At 39.6% G+C, this 17,944-nt stretch overlaps 1 protein-coding gene across 2 annotated transcripts in view; it reads right to left on the reverse strand.

Annotated features, from left to right (window-relative positions):
• Positions 1 to 2,025: 2,025 nt before the first annotated feature.
• The window catches only part of NF2 (neurofibromin 2), a 76,378-nt gene continuing 60,459 nt past the window's right edge, over positions 2,026 to 17,944 (reverse strand). For both annotated transcript variants that reach the window (XM_018570200.1, XM_018570199.1), the window contains one exon: positions 2,026 to 2,375. In XM_018570200.1, coding sequence (XP_018425702.1) covers positions 2,325 to 2,375 — 51 coding nt within the window. In that variant the 3' untranslated portion in view covers positions 2,026 to 2,324. The remainder of the gene's footprint in view (positions 2,376 to 17,944) is intronic.

Raw genomic sequence — 17,944 nt, forward strand, 5'->3', positions numbered from 1 at the left:
AACAGGTAGTGAAGGTCAGCTGCATCGTATTAAGCTGCTCACTTGGTCCAGGAACTAGAAACACATTGCAATACTAAATATAAGAATACATCAACAGTTATTGTAAACTTAAAATACAAGTTATGCATACAGAAAAACAATAGTGTGCATCCAAACCAAGAATGTTTTTAAGTCCTAGATGGCCAAGCTAAGGATTGTTGACTGTGTTGCAAGCAAACATTGTAGCGGACATGATATTTAAAAAACAATACTATTCATTTAGGGTTAGGTAAAAGGTAAGGCACCTCATTCGTGCAATTATGCCTATAGAGGTCCCCAGTGAAGACCCAACTCCTCCCCTTAAATTGACACTAAACTCAGGAGATAAATCTTAAAAATGCATTCGAATACCTTAACTATTACCAAAAATGTATCTTATTTGTGTCATCTCTGAATTTGTGCTGACACGGACCTTCCGGAGGGTGGCTACTTTTGTTCTCCATGTTCCCTGTGTGTGTTGTAATGCAGCGTGTGCTTCAGACTCGCTCCCGTGATGGACTACAATCTCATGTTTAGTTTACTCATTTGTATTGAGATTGTAGTCCATCATGGGAGTGAGCTTGGAGCGGTGGCAACTTTACAACACACAGTGACCACGAGTAGCCACCCTCCAGAAGAAAGGACAGTGTAAGCACCAATTCAGAGATGATTTGAGGATCTACAGCTGAGTGATACACAAATAAGATACAATAGTTAAGGTACTTGAAAGCATTTTAAAGTTTTGCCTCCTGAGCTTCGTGTCACTTTAATGCTAGCTGGGATCTCAACCATATGGTACACCTTTATTTCTGAAAAGCAGGCGATAGCAATGAAAGGAGGTTATTGCTGGTCATATGTCCAAGGACCGCTACAGAAAACTAAATGTGGGTCAACCATAATCACATTTGCAAACCTATTTTACTATATAGTCATTAACAAAATTCTAATTCCTATAATGCTGAAAATAACATGCTTTAAGATGGTCTATAAATTAAATAAGTAAAAATAAGACAATTTAATAAATGAACCAAGAGTCTCAAACCTGACCCTGATAATTTATCATATGACATTAAAAAAAAAAAAAGTCTGAATTTGTAGTTTCTCCTATTGGCAAGTGTCCAGTTGAAAACTCCCTATACAAGTGTGTCGCCTTGCATCCATTCTCTTAGAAATCGCCTTATGTAGTGTCGAAACAATGTACAGAATTTGGGTTGAGGAGAGAGATCCTAGAGGAAAGACTTCCACTTCTATCAACAGGGGTACCCCCACACTATTTCATTTTGAGGGACACTTTCTAAACCAAGGAACTAATAAGACCTTGCATATTGAATCCACTCAAGGAAACATGTTTCTGTTAAAGTAGTATAAACTAAAATATTCAAAAGATCAAAATGTGTAAACAAAGTATATATTACATAACTTCCTCCAGCAGTGAACACTTAGTGGCTGATGTATCAACGTTCTGTTCAGCGTATAGCTGGGTGAATGCCTTTGGCAAGACATTCCCGCCACTAGATGGCGCTGAGGAGCATATAAATTCCCTTGGCTCCATCTAGTGGTAGGAATCCTGTGTGAATGGCATTTGCCAAGTTATACACTGGCTGGAACATTCAGTACATCAACCGCTTAGACTTGCAGCTTCCAAAATTCAGCAGATGTAAGCTTACTATAACTTATTACAACTGCTGCTGCTAACCACCATTAAGCAGCTACCAAAATGCAACAAGAACCAGTACCTATAAGTGATGACAACAGCCATAACACTGTCAGGTGCACACTGGCAAATAAACCACAGTGTGGTTGATGAGGGAGTCTAGGAAAAGCCGCATGGATCCTCTGCGTCTTGTAAAAGGTGCTTACAAAGAGCCACAAAAAGCTGTTGATAGTTGTTTGATGTCCAGTTGTCTTGCCATGCCTTAGCCAAGTGCTGCAAAAGGATTATCTGCATTGGCACATTTTAAAGAGCATACTTCTTTTCATGTACAAAAAATAAAGTGTGTACAGTTTTGAAGGTGCCATGAAAATGTTTTTTTTCATCTGTACTTTTCCCATCACACAAACCAGATATTACAAGCAAAACATTGTATTTATCAGATCACATTGTTCCTCTGAGCGATAATGGTTTATTTATGGCAAAGGAACACAGCACAGGCTTGAATAAAGACGATAAAAATAATTAAAAAAAGAGTTCAACCATATTTATAGCTGTCCCTTGTCACAGTTGCATGATGTGTCTGCATTGTGTTTGCGACCCTCGCTTGATGTCCGTGGAGAGTTTGGGATGCCTACAAGTGACAGGTAATGGATTACAGTTCTTCAAAGAAGGCCACTCTGCACTGTGTGCTCTGCAATGTGAGCTGCAGGGAAAGAAACAGCGTTAATAGATAAGAAAAATGGCTGTTTTTGTTTTTAAGAATTCCAACATCAAGTGTTAAAACAAAAATATTTAAGACACCCAGGATTGGCAGCTATTTTATGTAGCCAGTATATGGATTTTGTAGGCTATCAATCCCAAGAACTCCTAGTCAGTACCTTCCTATTAAAGAACCTTTCCATGCTAAAAATGTTTAGTTCTCTTGGCCCCACCCTGGAGCAGGCCAGCCCAATGCAACAGACCAATAAATCACATTGGTTTGGAGAGACCCTGCAACCAACCTAAAAGCTACAAATAAACGCAGAAAAAAAATTAAAGTATTTTATAATGCTGACTTGCAGTGTTTTTCTTTTAAGTAAATTATTGGTATGTAGTAACCATGTGCCCATCAACATGATAGAAAAGCGCACGTCTTTTCCCTAGCGCAGCCTCCTCCCTATGCACATCATAGCTCAATACTCTTCTGGGAGTGTCTAAATATTGTCTGTGCTGGCTTAACCCTCCCCTCACCTCCCTACATTATGTACTTGCCGGGGGAGAGTAAAAGGGAAATACTAAAAGAGTGTAACTTAAGTGATAGCTCCGAGTCTGCTTACAGAAAATCTACCATGGCAGACCCCAGCAGTAGCTTCATGGGGTCTATACAAGGTAGACTTTAAGAGATCAATACCATGCATAAAATATGTAAAATGCCCATACAATCTTATGAGATGTTTGTTGAAGCGAATAGTCTGGAGACAGGGTTTTTCCTTTAGGGCCTGTTCACATGATATCAGGTCCTGATCAGGTGCGGATCTGCAGACGCGGTTCTACTGATTGCCGCGTTCCAGTTTTTTTTTTTTGCTGGAGTGGGGCTGTCAGTATGTTAGCTGCAGTGCAGTGCGTTTTTGACGCGTTTTGCGTTTCCGGTCCGTTTCCTGACCGGACAAAATGTGACATGCAGTATTTTTTCTTTCGTAACCTGAACGGACTGCGCACGTGAGAACTGTAGCCCATAAAACACATAGGGATACATTGGGATGCATTTTTAGTGCAGGAGCGTACGGATCAGGTCATCACAGAAAACGGAAGTCGTGTGAACAGGCCCTCAAAAAAAAAACTAGCATTTTATGAAAGCTACCCTTGGTTGTTTTAGTCTAGGGGTGCAAATAAAGAAGATACTCACCTGATCCTCTGTCTGGCAGCAGTCAGCACACACCTCAGGTGAGTATATCTGCTTTAGTTGAGCCCCTAAACCAAAACGAGCACTAAATCGTTCCTCTTTAAGGCTCACTCACTAGTTTATCCATTACCATGAGCTTTCATGCATAGGAAGCCACATGATATTGCTAGCACCACTGCGCACAATGCTGTGCTTTCAGTACTGCCCTACCGAAATGTGACACGCAGTTATGGCATGTTTTGTTTCTGTCTAATTCAAGCTGCCCTACAAGACCACCTTTCTTCAAGCCAGGAACACATTGGAAAAGGTTATGGTGTGAATGGACCTGGTTGGTAAATTCGAAATAATAAATGATGCCCACAGGGTATTGCAATGTCTGAAAGGTCAGACAATGATGCCAGATATCACCTTCTGGGGTTGCTATAGGCAAAGAAAATAAAACTAATGTCTGTGCTGCCAACCCTAGAGAAACAGAGCAGGAAGCCTACGGGTCATTTTATAAAGATGGCAGGAGGGCTGACATTTTATTTAGTAAAAAAAAAAAAGATAATGTGCATTATGGAATCATCATGGTACCATGTTTCACTGAGGAGAGAGACAGGAGGAATGTTGATGCCAACTGTATTCCGAGTCTGATTTCCGTGTATCTCTACAGATCTATGCAAGCCTTTACTAGTCATTTCCCATTGGACTGAAGCATGCTGGTACTAGTCCGATGGTTCTTATCATAGCGATACTAAAGCAAATCTTAAGGTTAGTGTTAATTGTCCAAACAGCAGAACATATATAAGAAGCTGTATTATTTACACATTTTCTCTGATGGGGGGGGGTTAGTTAGTCCCATAAATTCCGCTAGAACACTTTCAATGGCTGCAAAAGTTGGTTAGAACTATGCAATTACCGTGAACTTCAAACACACTGAAAATTACATAAGCATTATGCACGGACTATACAGACAAACACACAAACATGCACTTTTACACTTTATCTCACAGACTGTCAAAAATCACCATGATTTGCATCACAAGCCCTTTCTCATTTGTAGGTAATAACCGTTACTCCGGGATAGCTGAGTGTATATTGGTATTGTTGGAAAAACAACTGGAAATTTGTTTATTCATAAGGCTTCGCATCAGATTACTGACTCAACTAAATGAGGCATTATGTCAGAAAATACACAACTGCTCTGCTTTCAGCACAAACATCCTGCACTACAAATGAAAGCAGCAGAAAATAGGCATCCTTAAAAAAAAGGCTATGCATTATTAATTTGGTGGAAAACTCATTCACCATGTATGAAATACACACAGTTGCCAAACACTGACTTCCCAGAGAAATATATTTTAAAACTAACAAGCAAAATCAACATGCAACAAATGAAGAATTTAACAGTACTAGACAAACTGAGGTAAGAGGAAATGGCAACATCAGGTTCAATCAGCCAGAGCCTTTTCATACCTCCGTTTTCTTGTTGGAGATTCTGGCTGTGGCATTTACTTCACCACCGTCACCACTACAACATGGAGATTTTATCCAGTAGTGCAGGAAAGCAGAATACTTGCAGGAGGAATGGGAATTTAGGTCAAATTAACAAATCCCGAAAGGAATCATTCTGAAGGTGCCCACACACCTTGCGATAATCGTACGATAATCGCGGGAAATCCCGCGATCGTACGATTATCGCAAGGTGTGTGGAAGGCGTGCGACCGTTTTAACTGTACGGTCACACGACTTTTATCTTAGGAACATGTTCGAAAACCCGCCGATAATCGTACAATTGTCGGTGGGTGTGTGGCAGGTTCGTAAGATAAATGCCGCATGGGCTGGTGTGCGCAAGCGCACACTGCCCATTCAGCATTGCGGTCATCGGAAGCCCACCCTTCAGAGGGGCGGGCTTGCGATTATCGCAAGTACGATCTGCCTGTCCAAGATGGGCAGATCGTACGTTTTTTAAATTACCTTACAACCATCGCAAGACAAAAGTCTTGCGATGGTTGTAAGGTCTGTGGCCAGCATAATAATGCTGACAGCTGAGCAGATCTGAGAACACGGGTACTGAATCAGAAGTAGATTAAAGTGTAAGGAAAGTCAAACCTTTTTTATTTTTGGGATAGCTTAGGGAAGGATTAGAACCAAGTTAGATTTTAAGGTTATCCAGGGCTCCATTGAGAGATTTAAACTCACTTACTGTCCCCGGTGACAAGGTTTCACAGACAGGAGGTGAGGGGAACTCTTCTACAGCAACACACACATAGTGCTTTGTCCTAAGGACAGGGAGCTATTACTTTGTAATGTTGATCCAAGATGTAGCATAGTGATCTTCCAGACTGACGGAGGTGTGCGTATCACAAGCATGGTTGGCCTAATTGACAAATCCTTTGGTAGGCAAAACAGAAAACATACCCAGATTTCCCTGGAGTTCCAACTTTAATACGGAAACTCAATTTTATAAAACATTTTTTATGAGTTTAAAAACTATTTTACAAAACTGTATTAAGTTCCTATTTTTCAAAAAGACATGTAATGCAAAGTGTTTACATGCCTTGGTGTGGACAATGCATCCCCAGCTGTCTAATAAGAGAGCAAAAAAGTAGCTGTGCAGACTGAACATCTAGACATTACTATATCTACTTGGAAAGGAGGAAGAGGAGGAGGGGGGTCCCTGGTTGAGTCATTCAGATGACTCACTCAGCTTTGTGCGTTTTTACCTTGAGATCCTGCTATTCTCAGAATCACAGTAAATCAGCAATCTAAAGCCTCGAAGTACCAGCCTCACACTTGCCACCTGCTGGATGGAAAGCTAAATATGAAATATTTATATACAAATGTATTACATTTATCAGACTAAAACATGTACATAATGAAAAAAAATGTGCTGAGCGTAACAACGTAAAGAATAAAATATTTGCAAAAATACTATAGCATTCACTTATTCATCAGTACTGCCAGTATTGTCAATGCCAATACAAGGACTCTTCACAGTGTTACATAGTATTTGAGGTTGAATAAAGACATAAGTCCATCAAGTCCAACCTATTGCTGCTGTGTGCATATGTATAGGTCCATGTATTATCCCATTCTTAAGAGTACCTGTATCCATGTATATTAAGGTCTCTCAGGAAATCATCCAAATGCTTCTTGAATGTTTCCACATTCTTAGCCGAAATCACTGCCTCTGGCAACGAGTTCCAGACCCTAACCGCTCTAACTGTGAAGAACCCCCTTCGCCCCTTGTGCTGGAATTTTTTCCCCACCACTTTTAGGTGGTGGCCTCTAGTCTTTGTTATGGAGTTAATCGTAAAGAGTTTGTTGCTAATGTTGCTGTCACCATTGAACATTTTATACATGAAAATCATGTCCCCCCTTAATCTCCTTACTTCCAACGTGAACATGTTTAAATTTAGTAGCCTTGTCTCATAGCTCTGGTCCTCCATTCCCCTAGTTAGTTTGGTTGCCCTCCGCTGGACTCTCTCCAGCTCAAGGACGTCCTTTCTGTGGACTGACGACCAAAACTGCACCGCATACTACAGATGAGGCCGAACCAGCGATCTATAAAGTGGCACAATTATAGACTTGTCTCTACACTAAATCCCCTTCTTAATACAGGACAGGACTACTTGATTTGCTTACAGCAGCCTGGCACTGCAAGCTATTCTTCAATAGCTTGTCTAGTCAAAGAGTTGAAGGTCTGTAGCTGTAACATATACAGGTGAAACTCGAATAATTAGAATATCGTGCAAAGTTCATTTATTTCACTAATGCAACTTAAAAGGTGAAACTAATATATGAGATAGACTCATTACATGCAAAGCAAGATAGTTCAAGCCGTGATTTGTCATAATTGTGATGATTATGGCTTACAGCTCATGAAAACACCAAGAACCCCAAATCCACAACCTCAAAAAAGTAGAATATTACATGCAATCAATAAGACAAGGATTGTACATAGAACAAATATCGGACCTCTGAAAAGTATAAGCATGCATATGTACTCAGTACTTGGTTTGGGCCCCTTTTGCAGAACTTACTGCAATTACTTTTGCACGATATTCTAATTATTCGAGTTTCACCTGTAAGTAGTGGCACTATGTATTGTTACATGCTGTCTAGTTTAGGTTTTATGTGATACTTATTTCAATAAATACCTGTCTTTCTCTGTGACCCGCCACCGTGTTCTTGTAGGGTACCTTTCATTAGACTGAAGCAAAACGCACTGTACCTGCAACTCACATTTCTATAGGGCAGTGCTGAAAATATAGAATTGTGTACAGTGGTCGTAGCAATAGCATGTCATATTTTTCATGTGGCTTCCTATGAATATAAGCTTATGGTAAAGGGTAAAAGTGTGATTGGGACTTAAAGAGACCCTGTTGCCAGACTATACACTTCAACAAAAATCTTCCCATAGGATATGTGCATTTAATGCATTTATGCATGTTATTTCCCTTTAAAAGCATTCCTTGTGTAGACGCCCAAAAACTCTAAAAGTGATGCTGGGGCCCGCCATCTTGAATATGATGTCAGTGACCCAGTGACAATCGATAGTATTTCCCTTCAGTCCTCCTCTGTGAGTGAGCTACATATAAGGTTATGTAGGGAAGCGAAGGAAGGGGTGGAGTAGCTGGGCCAGCACAGAGTGTAATTAGATAATCCCACAAGAGGAGAGGGCTAGGATGTGCTAGAAGGGAGGAGGCCGTGTTTGGGAATGGATTCTTGCTGGAATATTAAAAATGTAATGTTTTAAATGTTTAAAAGGCACATTGTAAGTAAATAAAAATAATTTGTGGTAAGGAAAACACTGCATGAAAGCATATTGAATAATTTGCTGTGCTTTTAGCTACAATTTTTAAAGTTGGTAAAAGGTGAAGGTGATCTTCTCCACTACGTCTAGAGAGAGAGAGAGACACTATTATTAAAGTAGAGTTATCTTATGCCTTGGTATCAGTCTGAGTACTTGTGACGACAGACCAATTTAGAAAAAATGATGTGTCGCTTTAAATGCTGTTTGTGCATTTTGCTTCTCCTGGTCAATGACAGCGGTGTTTACATTATAATGTATATGCAGCCGATTTACTTTACGCCAATGAAACACAAGTTCATGTGTCAATACTTTAAAAGGTGCTGAAAATGACAATCATTTATGCTCTGGTGCCCGTGGCGCTGAACCAAGGTCTACCAAACTCAGGACAATAAAGGATAAATGCACAAAGCCTGAATAGATTTTCCAAACATTCATCATATAGCAAAGCAAATTTGTCTTTGCATTCCTCAGCCATAATTTCTTAAAAAAAATAAAAATAAAAAAAGTGTACAGCCTTTATTATGATGGATTCCTCAATAGGGATCTCTCCTTTTTGTACAGTCTATCTGCAATGCACCACATTGGAACACAAGCCTATTGAAAAATACTGTGATACTTTATTTATGTAACAATTCTAGTCCTGTGAGCGTTGTTGCACCTCCAAAGAGATTTTGTCCTCTACACTGCTATGTAAACACAGAAGGTCTGTACCGTCATATGTATGAGTTGGAAGTGTTTATTAAAATCAGCAATCATTTTTTAACATGTTAGAACATAATAGTAACAATGAGCGATTGTTAACTTCTCAGAAAAGTAGAACCCCCCCCCAGAAAAGTAATCTAGCTATTATGCAAGTGCAGCAGTTACAAGTCACCCATGGTCCCTCGCACACGGGTGGTGCGATCAGGTCTGCTTGTCAGATTTTTCAGGAGGATCTGATCAGAAGCCCAGTAACTATTAGGGCATTTGGATCTAAACGGATGTGCATCCGTTTACATCTGGTTCCCAAGTCCGTTCAGATCCGGAAAAACAAACAATTCAGATTTCCATTTTGCCGGATCTGATTGTGATAACCTGATCATGACGGATCGGGGGTAAATCGAATGTAAACGGATACATGTTCGCGTACATCTAATGCCCCATAGTTCGAACATGGGTCTGAACAGCTCCGTTTTTTCCTTCCAATGGAGGAAAAAACAGAATGGACATGGATGTCAACAGAGTGACATCTGTTCTGCTCCAATTAGCAGGGGATCCATGTATGGATTCTCTGCTGATTAGAATGGATGGAGCCCATGTGAAAGGGGCCAAAGGGAGACGAGCACTAGGTGGCCCATACACTAGTAGATTTTCGGTCGGAAATTTCGTTTCTGCCATGAACGCTCGTTCGATTATAGCTCGAATACCCCATCAAGCATAGTCGAATGTTGATTTTGGAAATCGTTAGTTAGCCATACTAACCAACCAATTTTTGACGTACGGAAATCATTTCCTTTTGCTCATGTGCTGTGTTCTTGCTATGATTTTTGTCGAATGAAAACCTCACTGATTCATCGATTTTCATTCGGTCAGATAAACATTTTCCAACCTGACTGATCAAAAAAATTCGATCACAATATCCAAACGAAAAACTGTACGATTTTTGCTCGAAAGACCATTTGTGTACGATTTCCGAACTAAAGATGGTACAATGTATGGCCACCTTAACAGTCTGCTATTTGGACAAGGGTAGGCAGAATCCTCACTACCTGTCATTCTTGGGGAGAGGTACCGGAAGGTCTCTTGCTCTAAATTTCACAACAGCCCCCTGCAGTGATACACAACATGTATTTATAGTCAATATTGATTTTGGTTATTTAATAAGCAGAAAAGTGAAGTGTCACAGTTATTCTCTGAAATTCATAGGCAGGCAAAAAATTCATTTATTTCATCTGCTGCTCTATTTTTCTATGCTATTGTGAAGTTTTGTTCCACACAGCACATTCCGAGAAGTTAAAATGTTTACATAAATTACCAGCACACTGTACCGTTTGCTTTATTTGGCTGAACCATTCTTTAAAGGATTCAAAAGGTGGGTTCTCAATCAATTTTAGAATCAATCCCCCTATTTTCGAGTGCTGCCTGCATTTGCCACAAACACCACGCTCACAAGCGCTTGCGAAATCATTTGATCCTGAAGGTTGCTTGGCTAAGAATGATTGATACAGCTATAGATTCTACGAGGAGAGGTGACCCACTGAAAATTTGACAGCTGGCAGGCCTGCATACACTGTCCATTTACCAATGCCTTGCTTGACCTCAATTAATGTTTGCACATTTCAGATAAAACAAATTGAGAATCCCCTCTATGACCTTCATTACACGATTACTAGAAATTTACTGCGTGTTTGGAGTCTTTAAAAGTCTGTATTTCTAATTGCACACACGATACACAGAGCAAGTAAAAAGCCATTGCTCTTGTGTATAGGATTTATTGGGTATACAAATGTATGCTGTATTATTTCTTAACAATAAACTGTGAAATATTAAGCTACAATAACAGATTCATTTTTACCAGTTTAAAGAATCTGTGGTGCTCAAGGTGACCACACGGATGGCGCCGTGCAAACCCTAGCAGTAATCACAAGGATTTCACTGCCACACACTTAGAAATTCTAATATCAATATTTCATTGATGTATTTATTTTGTGAGAAATGTCACATCATGTCATATGGTGCTAACATTTCGGGACCTCACAGGGACCCTTCATCAGAGCCACTATGCCGCTCTGATGAAGGGTCCCTGTGAGGTCCTGAAACGTTAGCACCATATGACATGATGACATTTCTCACAAAATAAATACCTGAATGAAATATTGATATTTGAATTTCCAAGTGTGTGCCGGTGAAATCCTTGTGATTACCACCCGTGTAAAAAGGTGTCCCTTCTCCAGCGACCACCCCGTGTAAAAGGTGTCCCTTCTCCAGCGACCACCCCGTGTAAAAGGTGGCCCTTCTCCAGTGGCCACCCCGTGTAAAAGGTGGCCCTTCTCCAGCGACCACCCCGTGTAAAAGGTGCCCCTTCTCCAGCGGCCACCCCGTGTAAAAGGTGGCCCTTCTCCAGCGACCATCCCGTGTAAAGAGGGCATTTCTCCACTTTCCAGCCATTTAAGAAGGCCCGTCTCCACCAATCACCAAGGTAAGGAGGCCCTTCTCCACTGATCAAAAATATAAACGAGGACCCTGCTCCACTGACTGCCAATAAAAGTGGGCCCCCCTTCTCTACTAGTGGGCACTTTTTCATGGACTATCCAAGTAAAGGGGCATTTCCCCACTTTTTAGCATGGATTCCTTGAGACCTCAAGGTTATTTCAAAGGTTCCTCCAAGGTAAAAAAGGTTAAATAAAGACAAGCTTAAACAACCCATTCAAATATAGTTGACAATGTGGTGCAAACGTACACAGGTAATATTCTGCTTCTCTTTCCAATTATAAAATTAACTCAAAAGGAAACCGAGAAAAAAAAACTTTGAGGTTCTTCATTGCACCATCTGGAAACATATAACATTTTAGATTTTCAAGATGGTTTTACACTTAACTGCTTGGCAAAAAGGTTCGCGCAAAAAGGACAATTGCACTACACGTTACATATCGCCGCGAACGTCAGAGAGCAATAATTTTAGGACCATCAATCACTGATAACACTAAACTGATGAGCGGTAAAAGCTTTTAAAGCGTCACCTATGGCCAATTTTGGGTATTGTAGTTTGAGGTTTCGCGGGTGTGCGCAATTTTAAGGCTGGACATGTTTGGTGTCTTTTAACCCAACAAGACCCCATCTTTTATATTTTACCAAAAAATTGGGTAATAATAAATGTTTTATAATTTAATATAGGGGAAACAGTTTTTTTTTTTAATTTCGGTAATTTTTCCTTACTGTAGTAAAAAATAAAACCCCCAGTGGTGATTAAATACCACCAAACGAAATCTGTCCCCAAAAAATGGTATAAAATTAATTTCAGTACAGCGTTGCATGATGGAATAAATGTCAGTTAAAGTACTGCAGCGCTAAATACTGAAAAATGGCCTGGAAAGGAACGGGGTTAAACACCCCGGTCTTCAAGTGGTTAAACAAGTAACTTGAACAAAAGAAGTACACATCAAAATGACAAATCAACTAGATTCAAACTACTGGAGAGCAAGAAAAATAACTGGACTGGTTGCTGTTGGGCAACACAGATAGTTCTCATTTCGGAAACTTTGATAAATGAAGTCACATGTAATCCTTAGTGCTGACTAATATACATTTGCCAGACCTGGTTCAGTCCTAATGTATTGTACATGTAATGTCCTAACAACCATATACCTTATGCCCTGCCAACGTAAATGTCAGAAGGACAATTTCACTGTGACCCAAGTCCCCTTTCCTTGCATGGCCAGCCAGCGGTGGCTAACACAGGAGAGGGGAAATGCACTCTACACTGCAGTCAATTGCACTTGCTACAGGACTCCATGGAGAATTGCACAGGTAATTTACTAGGAGAACAGGCACTCTAACAATGTCAGACAAGGGAACTAGTGGCGTATGAAAGAAATATAAAATGCATATAGTAACAATTTTTGAATTATTGGCTCTATAAACAAGCAAATAGTCAGAAATATACAAATTCTGCTGTACACTAGCCAGAAATCATACGCAATAGACAATATATGGAAAGTTCTTCTGCAGACCTAACTACACGACAGAAACTTGTACAACATACTAACCAACAATATGTCTACAATCTTTCTGGACACGGCTAACAAGCTTCTTGCCCGGTACTGAGGATTGGCACAGTGCAGATGTAATTGACGCGTGACTAGTGCCTTTGGCAGCCAGTCGCCAGCAGAATATACAAGACAGTGGGGGTAATGGTGTTGAGGTTAATTTATAATGATTAGAAGTCTGAAGAGATTCCTGACTGACACATCGGCCATTTAGGTACCAGCCAAAATAATTGTTATAAATCATCAAGTAGACATGTTGGCTGTTGACCAACTGACCACCAAATGGAAGATCTGTGCCCACCATAGCATGAAATCATGAACTCCGCTAAGCTATTAACTGAAACCTTCTGTTTTTACATTAACCTTTGAAGTGGAAGGCCCACCAATGACTAACCACCAAACAGAAAGATGTTTCATAGACTAGCTGCCCAGTTGAAAGTATGGCTAAAAAAACAAAAAACAATTCTGTTTGTATACACTTTACGTTTGTCCACAGAACATACTTTCCCCCATGGTATTTCTGAGGACAGACTATTTTGGATGACAGTCTTATATACCACCATTTTCTCTACTACTGCAAATGTTACATACTGGTTGTTTTCAGCCAAATTGTAATATACGGTAAAAAAAAAAGTTGTTTGTACACTTTATGTAATTTGTTAAAAAAATATCTAAAACAAACTGGCAGGTGTGCCCCCTAGGAAAAACAATACAATAAAAAATATAATTTACTTACTATACGTAGCCATGTGTTTGATTACAGCCAGCACTACTCATTTAAACATTGCTTCTTTGGACTTTTACCACCACTCAAGTTGGCAGCACAAAAATTCCACAAGGACATGATGTCACGAGGAAACTTGTGGCAAAAAATAAAAATTAAATATTTACTGTGTGTGTAAAATCAATCTCTCTCTCTCGCCATCTGGAAAAGTCAGCATTGTAATTACTAAGACTTTAGGACTCCTCAAAGTGCACTGCCAGCCATAATCTCCAAACTGAACACCATTGGAACAGTAGTGGAGAATTTCAGAAGTAACTGGCCTGTCAGAAGAACACAACATAGAATCTCATAGCTATCCCAAGTAAAAATCCCATAAATGGAAAAAAAAAAAAAAAAGAAGGAGGGAGGACAGAATTTCAGGCTTCTCTTGCTTTAACCAAGGATGGCATTCATTATTTCACAACCAGAAAGTCACTAAGCACAAAAGGGTTGCACGGCAAAGCAAAATCCACCAGTAATCAATAAGCAATTCTCATCTCATTTGTCAGGAAGCATATGGATAATCCCTAAGCCTTTGGTAGAATTGTTTGATGGACAGATGTGATAAAATGTTTAGATGGCAAAATGTTTAGATGACACAAGTTTTTTTCCACAAGTTCCATTGTTTGACACAGCATTCCACATAAATTACTTTAAACCCAGTCAGTGATAGTTGTTTGATGGTGACAGGTTGCTTTCTTTCCACAGGACCTAACAATTTGCCATAACTGAAGGTTTCATTAATTATTTTGTTTAAAAAAAAAAAATTAAGGAGAGACTGTTTAGTCATCTGTCATTTAATAATTGGATCATGTAGAAATTATATACATATATATATATACATACATACATACATACACATATATATATACACACACACACACACTGATATATATATATATATACACACACACTGAGTGGCCAGATTATTATGACCACCCCATCAGTACTTCGTTGGGCCACGAGTTGACTTCATTGGGCCGCCTTGTGACTCGAGGAATCGGATACTGTACTGTTGCCCTTCTGTTGTCTTGTGCCAGTCTTGCCACTCTCCGTTCTGCCCTAACATTGACAAGTCGCTGACGGCCACAATTCGCACGTTCAGACCCAGATTTTCGGCTAACAGTCCAGTCTTTAAACACTTTAACAATGAGCCCCTCTTTAACATTTAACGAATTCTGCTGTTTTGCTGATATTCGCTCTATGGCTCCGAGCGCCAACAATCATCCCACGTTCAAAGGCTGTTAAATCGCGTAGTTTACCCATATCTTCAGAACAAAATCACTTCTACTGTCGTGGTAAACAACCTGCTTCCCTATTTATAATGGTCTGGCCCTCTAGCAACTTCATCGCAAAATTATAGCTAATTTGCCTACAATAGTCAGGTGGTTATAATAACCTGGCCACTCAGTGTATATATAAATATAGATATGTATGTATATAAATATAGATATATATATAGATATATCGATATAGATATATATCTATATCTAATCTATCAGAATGACTGAAAATATAGTTTTTAACCTTAAACAGTCCAGACCTAAACCCAAAAGAGCTGCTGTGGCATATTCAGCATTTCATTCATCAAAGACCCCAAAAAATTGATGGGCTAAATTTCCTCCACTGTAATAAGAAATGGGGATATGTATTGAATTGTAGAAAAAGTGAAAAGCTGAAGTCACAGCCACCAAAAATCATCAGTTATTTTGTAAGGGGGCTACTAATTCCTCACACAATGCCTGTTTGTGTTATACAACTATGTTCAGCAAATGAGATAAAATGCATTTGTTCACTCATGTAACCTTTTATTGAAAATATTGGTTGAAGCCCTAAAACATTTTGAGGAGCATTTATCAAAACTGGAACAGCTGTGAATGGCAACCAATAATCTTCTATCAAGCCGAGTGGTTACTATGGGCAAATGCTCCAGAATCTCAGCAGATCAGTGTGTGACAAATACTTTGTATTGCACTACACCTGATATGGTTGTTCTACTTGTATCCTTACTGCAATAAAGTTACCAATAAATACCTCAAATTTAAGATCCTGACCCATTCTGTCAGGTAAACCATTCTACAATACACTGTGTAGCTGCTGAAGAAAAAACAGCCCACATAGAAGCTTTATTCATGTGTAGGCACCACAGCATTTAGCACAATACTGCTAAAGTGGAATTGGTCACACATTATAGTCCATCAGATTACCTTCAGCTTCTTCTTCCCTAAAACATGCACTTCTCATTAAGTTTATTGAACTTTTCGTGTATTACAGAATGTAACATTTACAGCCTATCACAGCGATACCCCGATCTGTGCTAAGACATCATTAACCAGTTGTATCACACATTGACTGCACTACAGATGCATTATAAACCATACAAAAATAAATATTAAATTGGTCAAACAGATATGATATATATTTAGATCATTCTCGACTTGCAGGCCCATGTGATGCAAATATGTTAAGGATTCTAAGTGGTTATACAGGCAGCTGGAGCACACACCAGGAACGCTGCGTTTCTGCTCCGGTGCACATCGCAATGTGAGCAGGGAACGAAGGCGAAGGGAGGGGGATTCCCCAGGGGCGCCTCCGGCTGCCCCCATTCTCTCTGTCGGCCAGCTCGGCTCTCGCATCCAATTAAGAGTGATGCTGGGCGGCTGGCTTCCCCTGGAATATGGAACACCTCGTGAGAAGAGGAGGGCGGCGTGATGAGAGCTGTGGCAGAGAGGAAAGCCCTGTGAACGAGGGGAGGGGATGCGCACTACTTTGTAATGCATTTCTTAATACCTGTTCCAACACAGTGTGGAATCCATTGAACATTACAAACTGACTAAAATGAAAATCAATAATGCTCTGCAAGCTTACACACTTATACAGCCACATTGTATGCAATGAAGCCCAAAAACAGCATCATACCAGAAAAAATTTAAACATAGTTACATGTCAAATAACATGAACATATTGAGGCGCAGCAGAGAAAAGTACTGAACACATAAAGGAAGGTCTTTTTGTATCCTTGGGAAGAATGAATGATTCGTTTGGATTAAAAATGACAGTATTAAAGAAGGCAGAAATATTAAATTAGGAAGCTACAAAAAATAACATGTGACATTGCCAAAAGCAGTTGATGAGTTTGCCTTTATGTTCTAACCAGCGTTAGAAAAAAACCCAGCTAAAACCTAATAGTTGCAGAGGACAAATGCCTCAAGTGTATACGTATGCTGTATATAGACCCTACAGTACCATCGATTAATTTATCATTGGGAGATGAACATCAGCCAGAATATAAGTACTGCTGCAATGTTAGCAGTACAGTAAGAGAAAACACAGTCAGAGGGCCCAGAAGGAATTAAGACAGAAATGTAGCCGTATCTGGGAAACCAGTTATGGCAGAATCGAAGCACTACAAATAAGAGGCTTTCATTTTCAGTACTGTGACAAGAAGATACAGGGACCAGAGAAGACACTGCAAGGAGAGCAAGAAAAGGAAGAACAGCAGGTTTAATGGTGCAAGGCAATCTTACAATGAGTAAATGACAGTCGTGTCAGCACAGCAGACTGTTTAGTGGCTAAGAAAGAACTGAGCAATATTCACACTAATAAAAAATGAATATGAGCACTGCAGCAGATCAGAGAAAAATAACCTGCAGAAAAACAATGAAGACAATATAGAGGTTGGGCTTCAAAAAAAGAAGAACATGAACAAAGAAATGCAGATAATGTTCACTATCAGTTGAGAGGCAAGAACAGTTCTCAAAGCAGATAAGAAGTGCCAAAAGGACTAAGTAAAATAAAACCAAGAAGCATGCCAGATTTTCCAATTCAGGGGGCAATATTGATATTTCCAATTCAGGGGGCAATATTGATGAAAGAGGTACGGCAATAGTAGACATTGGTGTCATCTTCTTCTAGCCTTGAGTATCATTTAGTCTGCTACGAAGACATTCATGAAGGTGCATAAAACACCATGTTAACCATATGCATCATCTGTATTAGATAACGAAAGCCTGTGTGTAATATACATATTTAAAAAAATTCATACATATAATATATATTTATTAATATGCAATTAATTCTG

This window comes from Nanorana parkeri, unplaced genomic scaffold (genome assembly GCF_000935625.1).
Source record: "Nanorana parkeri isolate BGI_ZX_2015 unplaced genomic scaffold, ASM93562v1 scaffold1476, whole genome shotgun sequence".
NCBI classification, from domain to species: Eukaryota; Metazoa; Chordata; class Amphibia; order Anura; family Dicroglossidae; genus Nanorana; species Nanorana parkeri.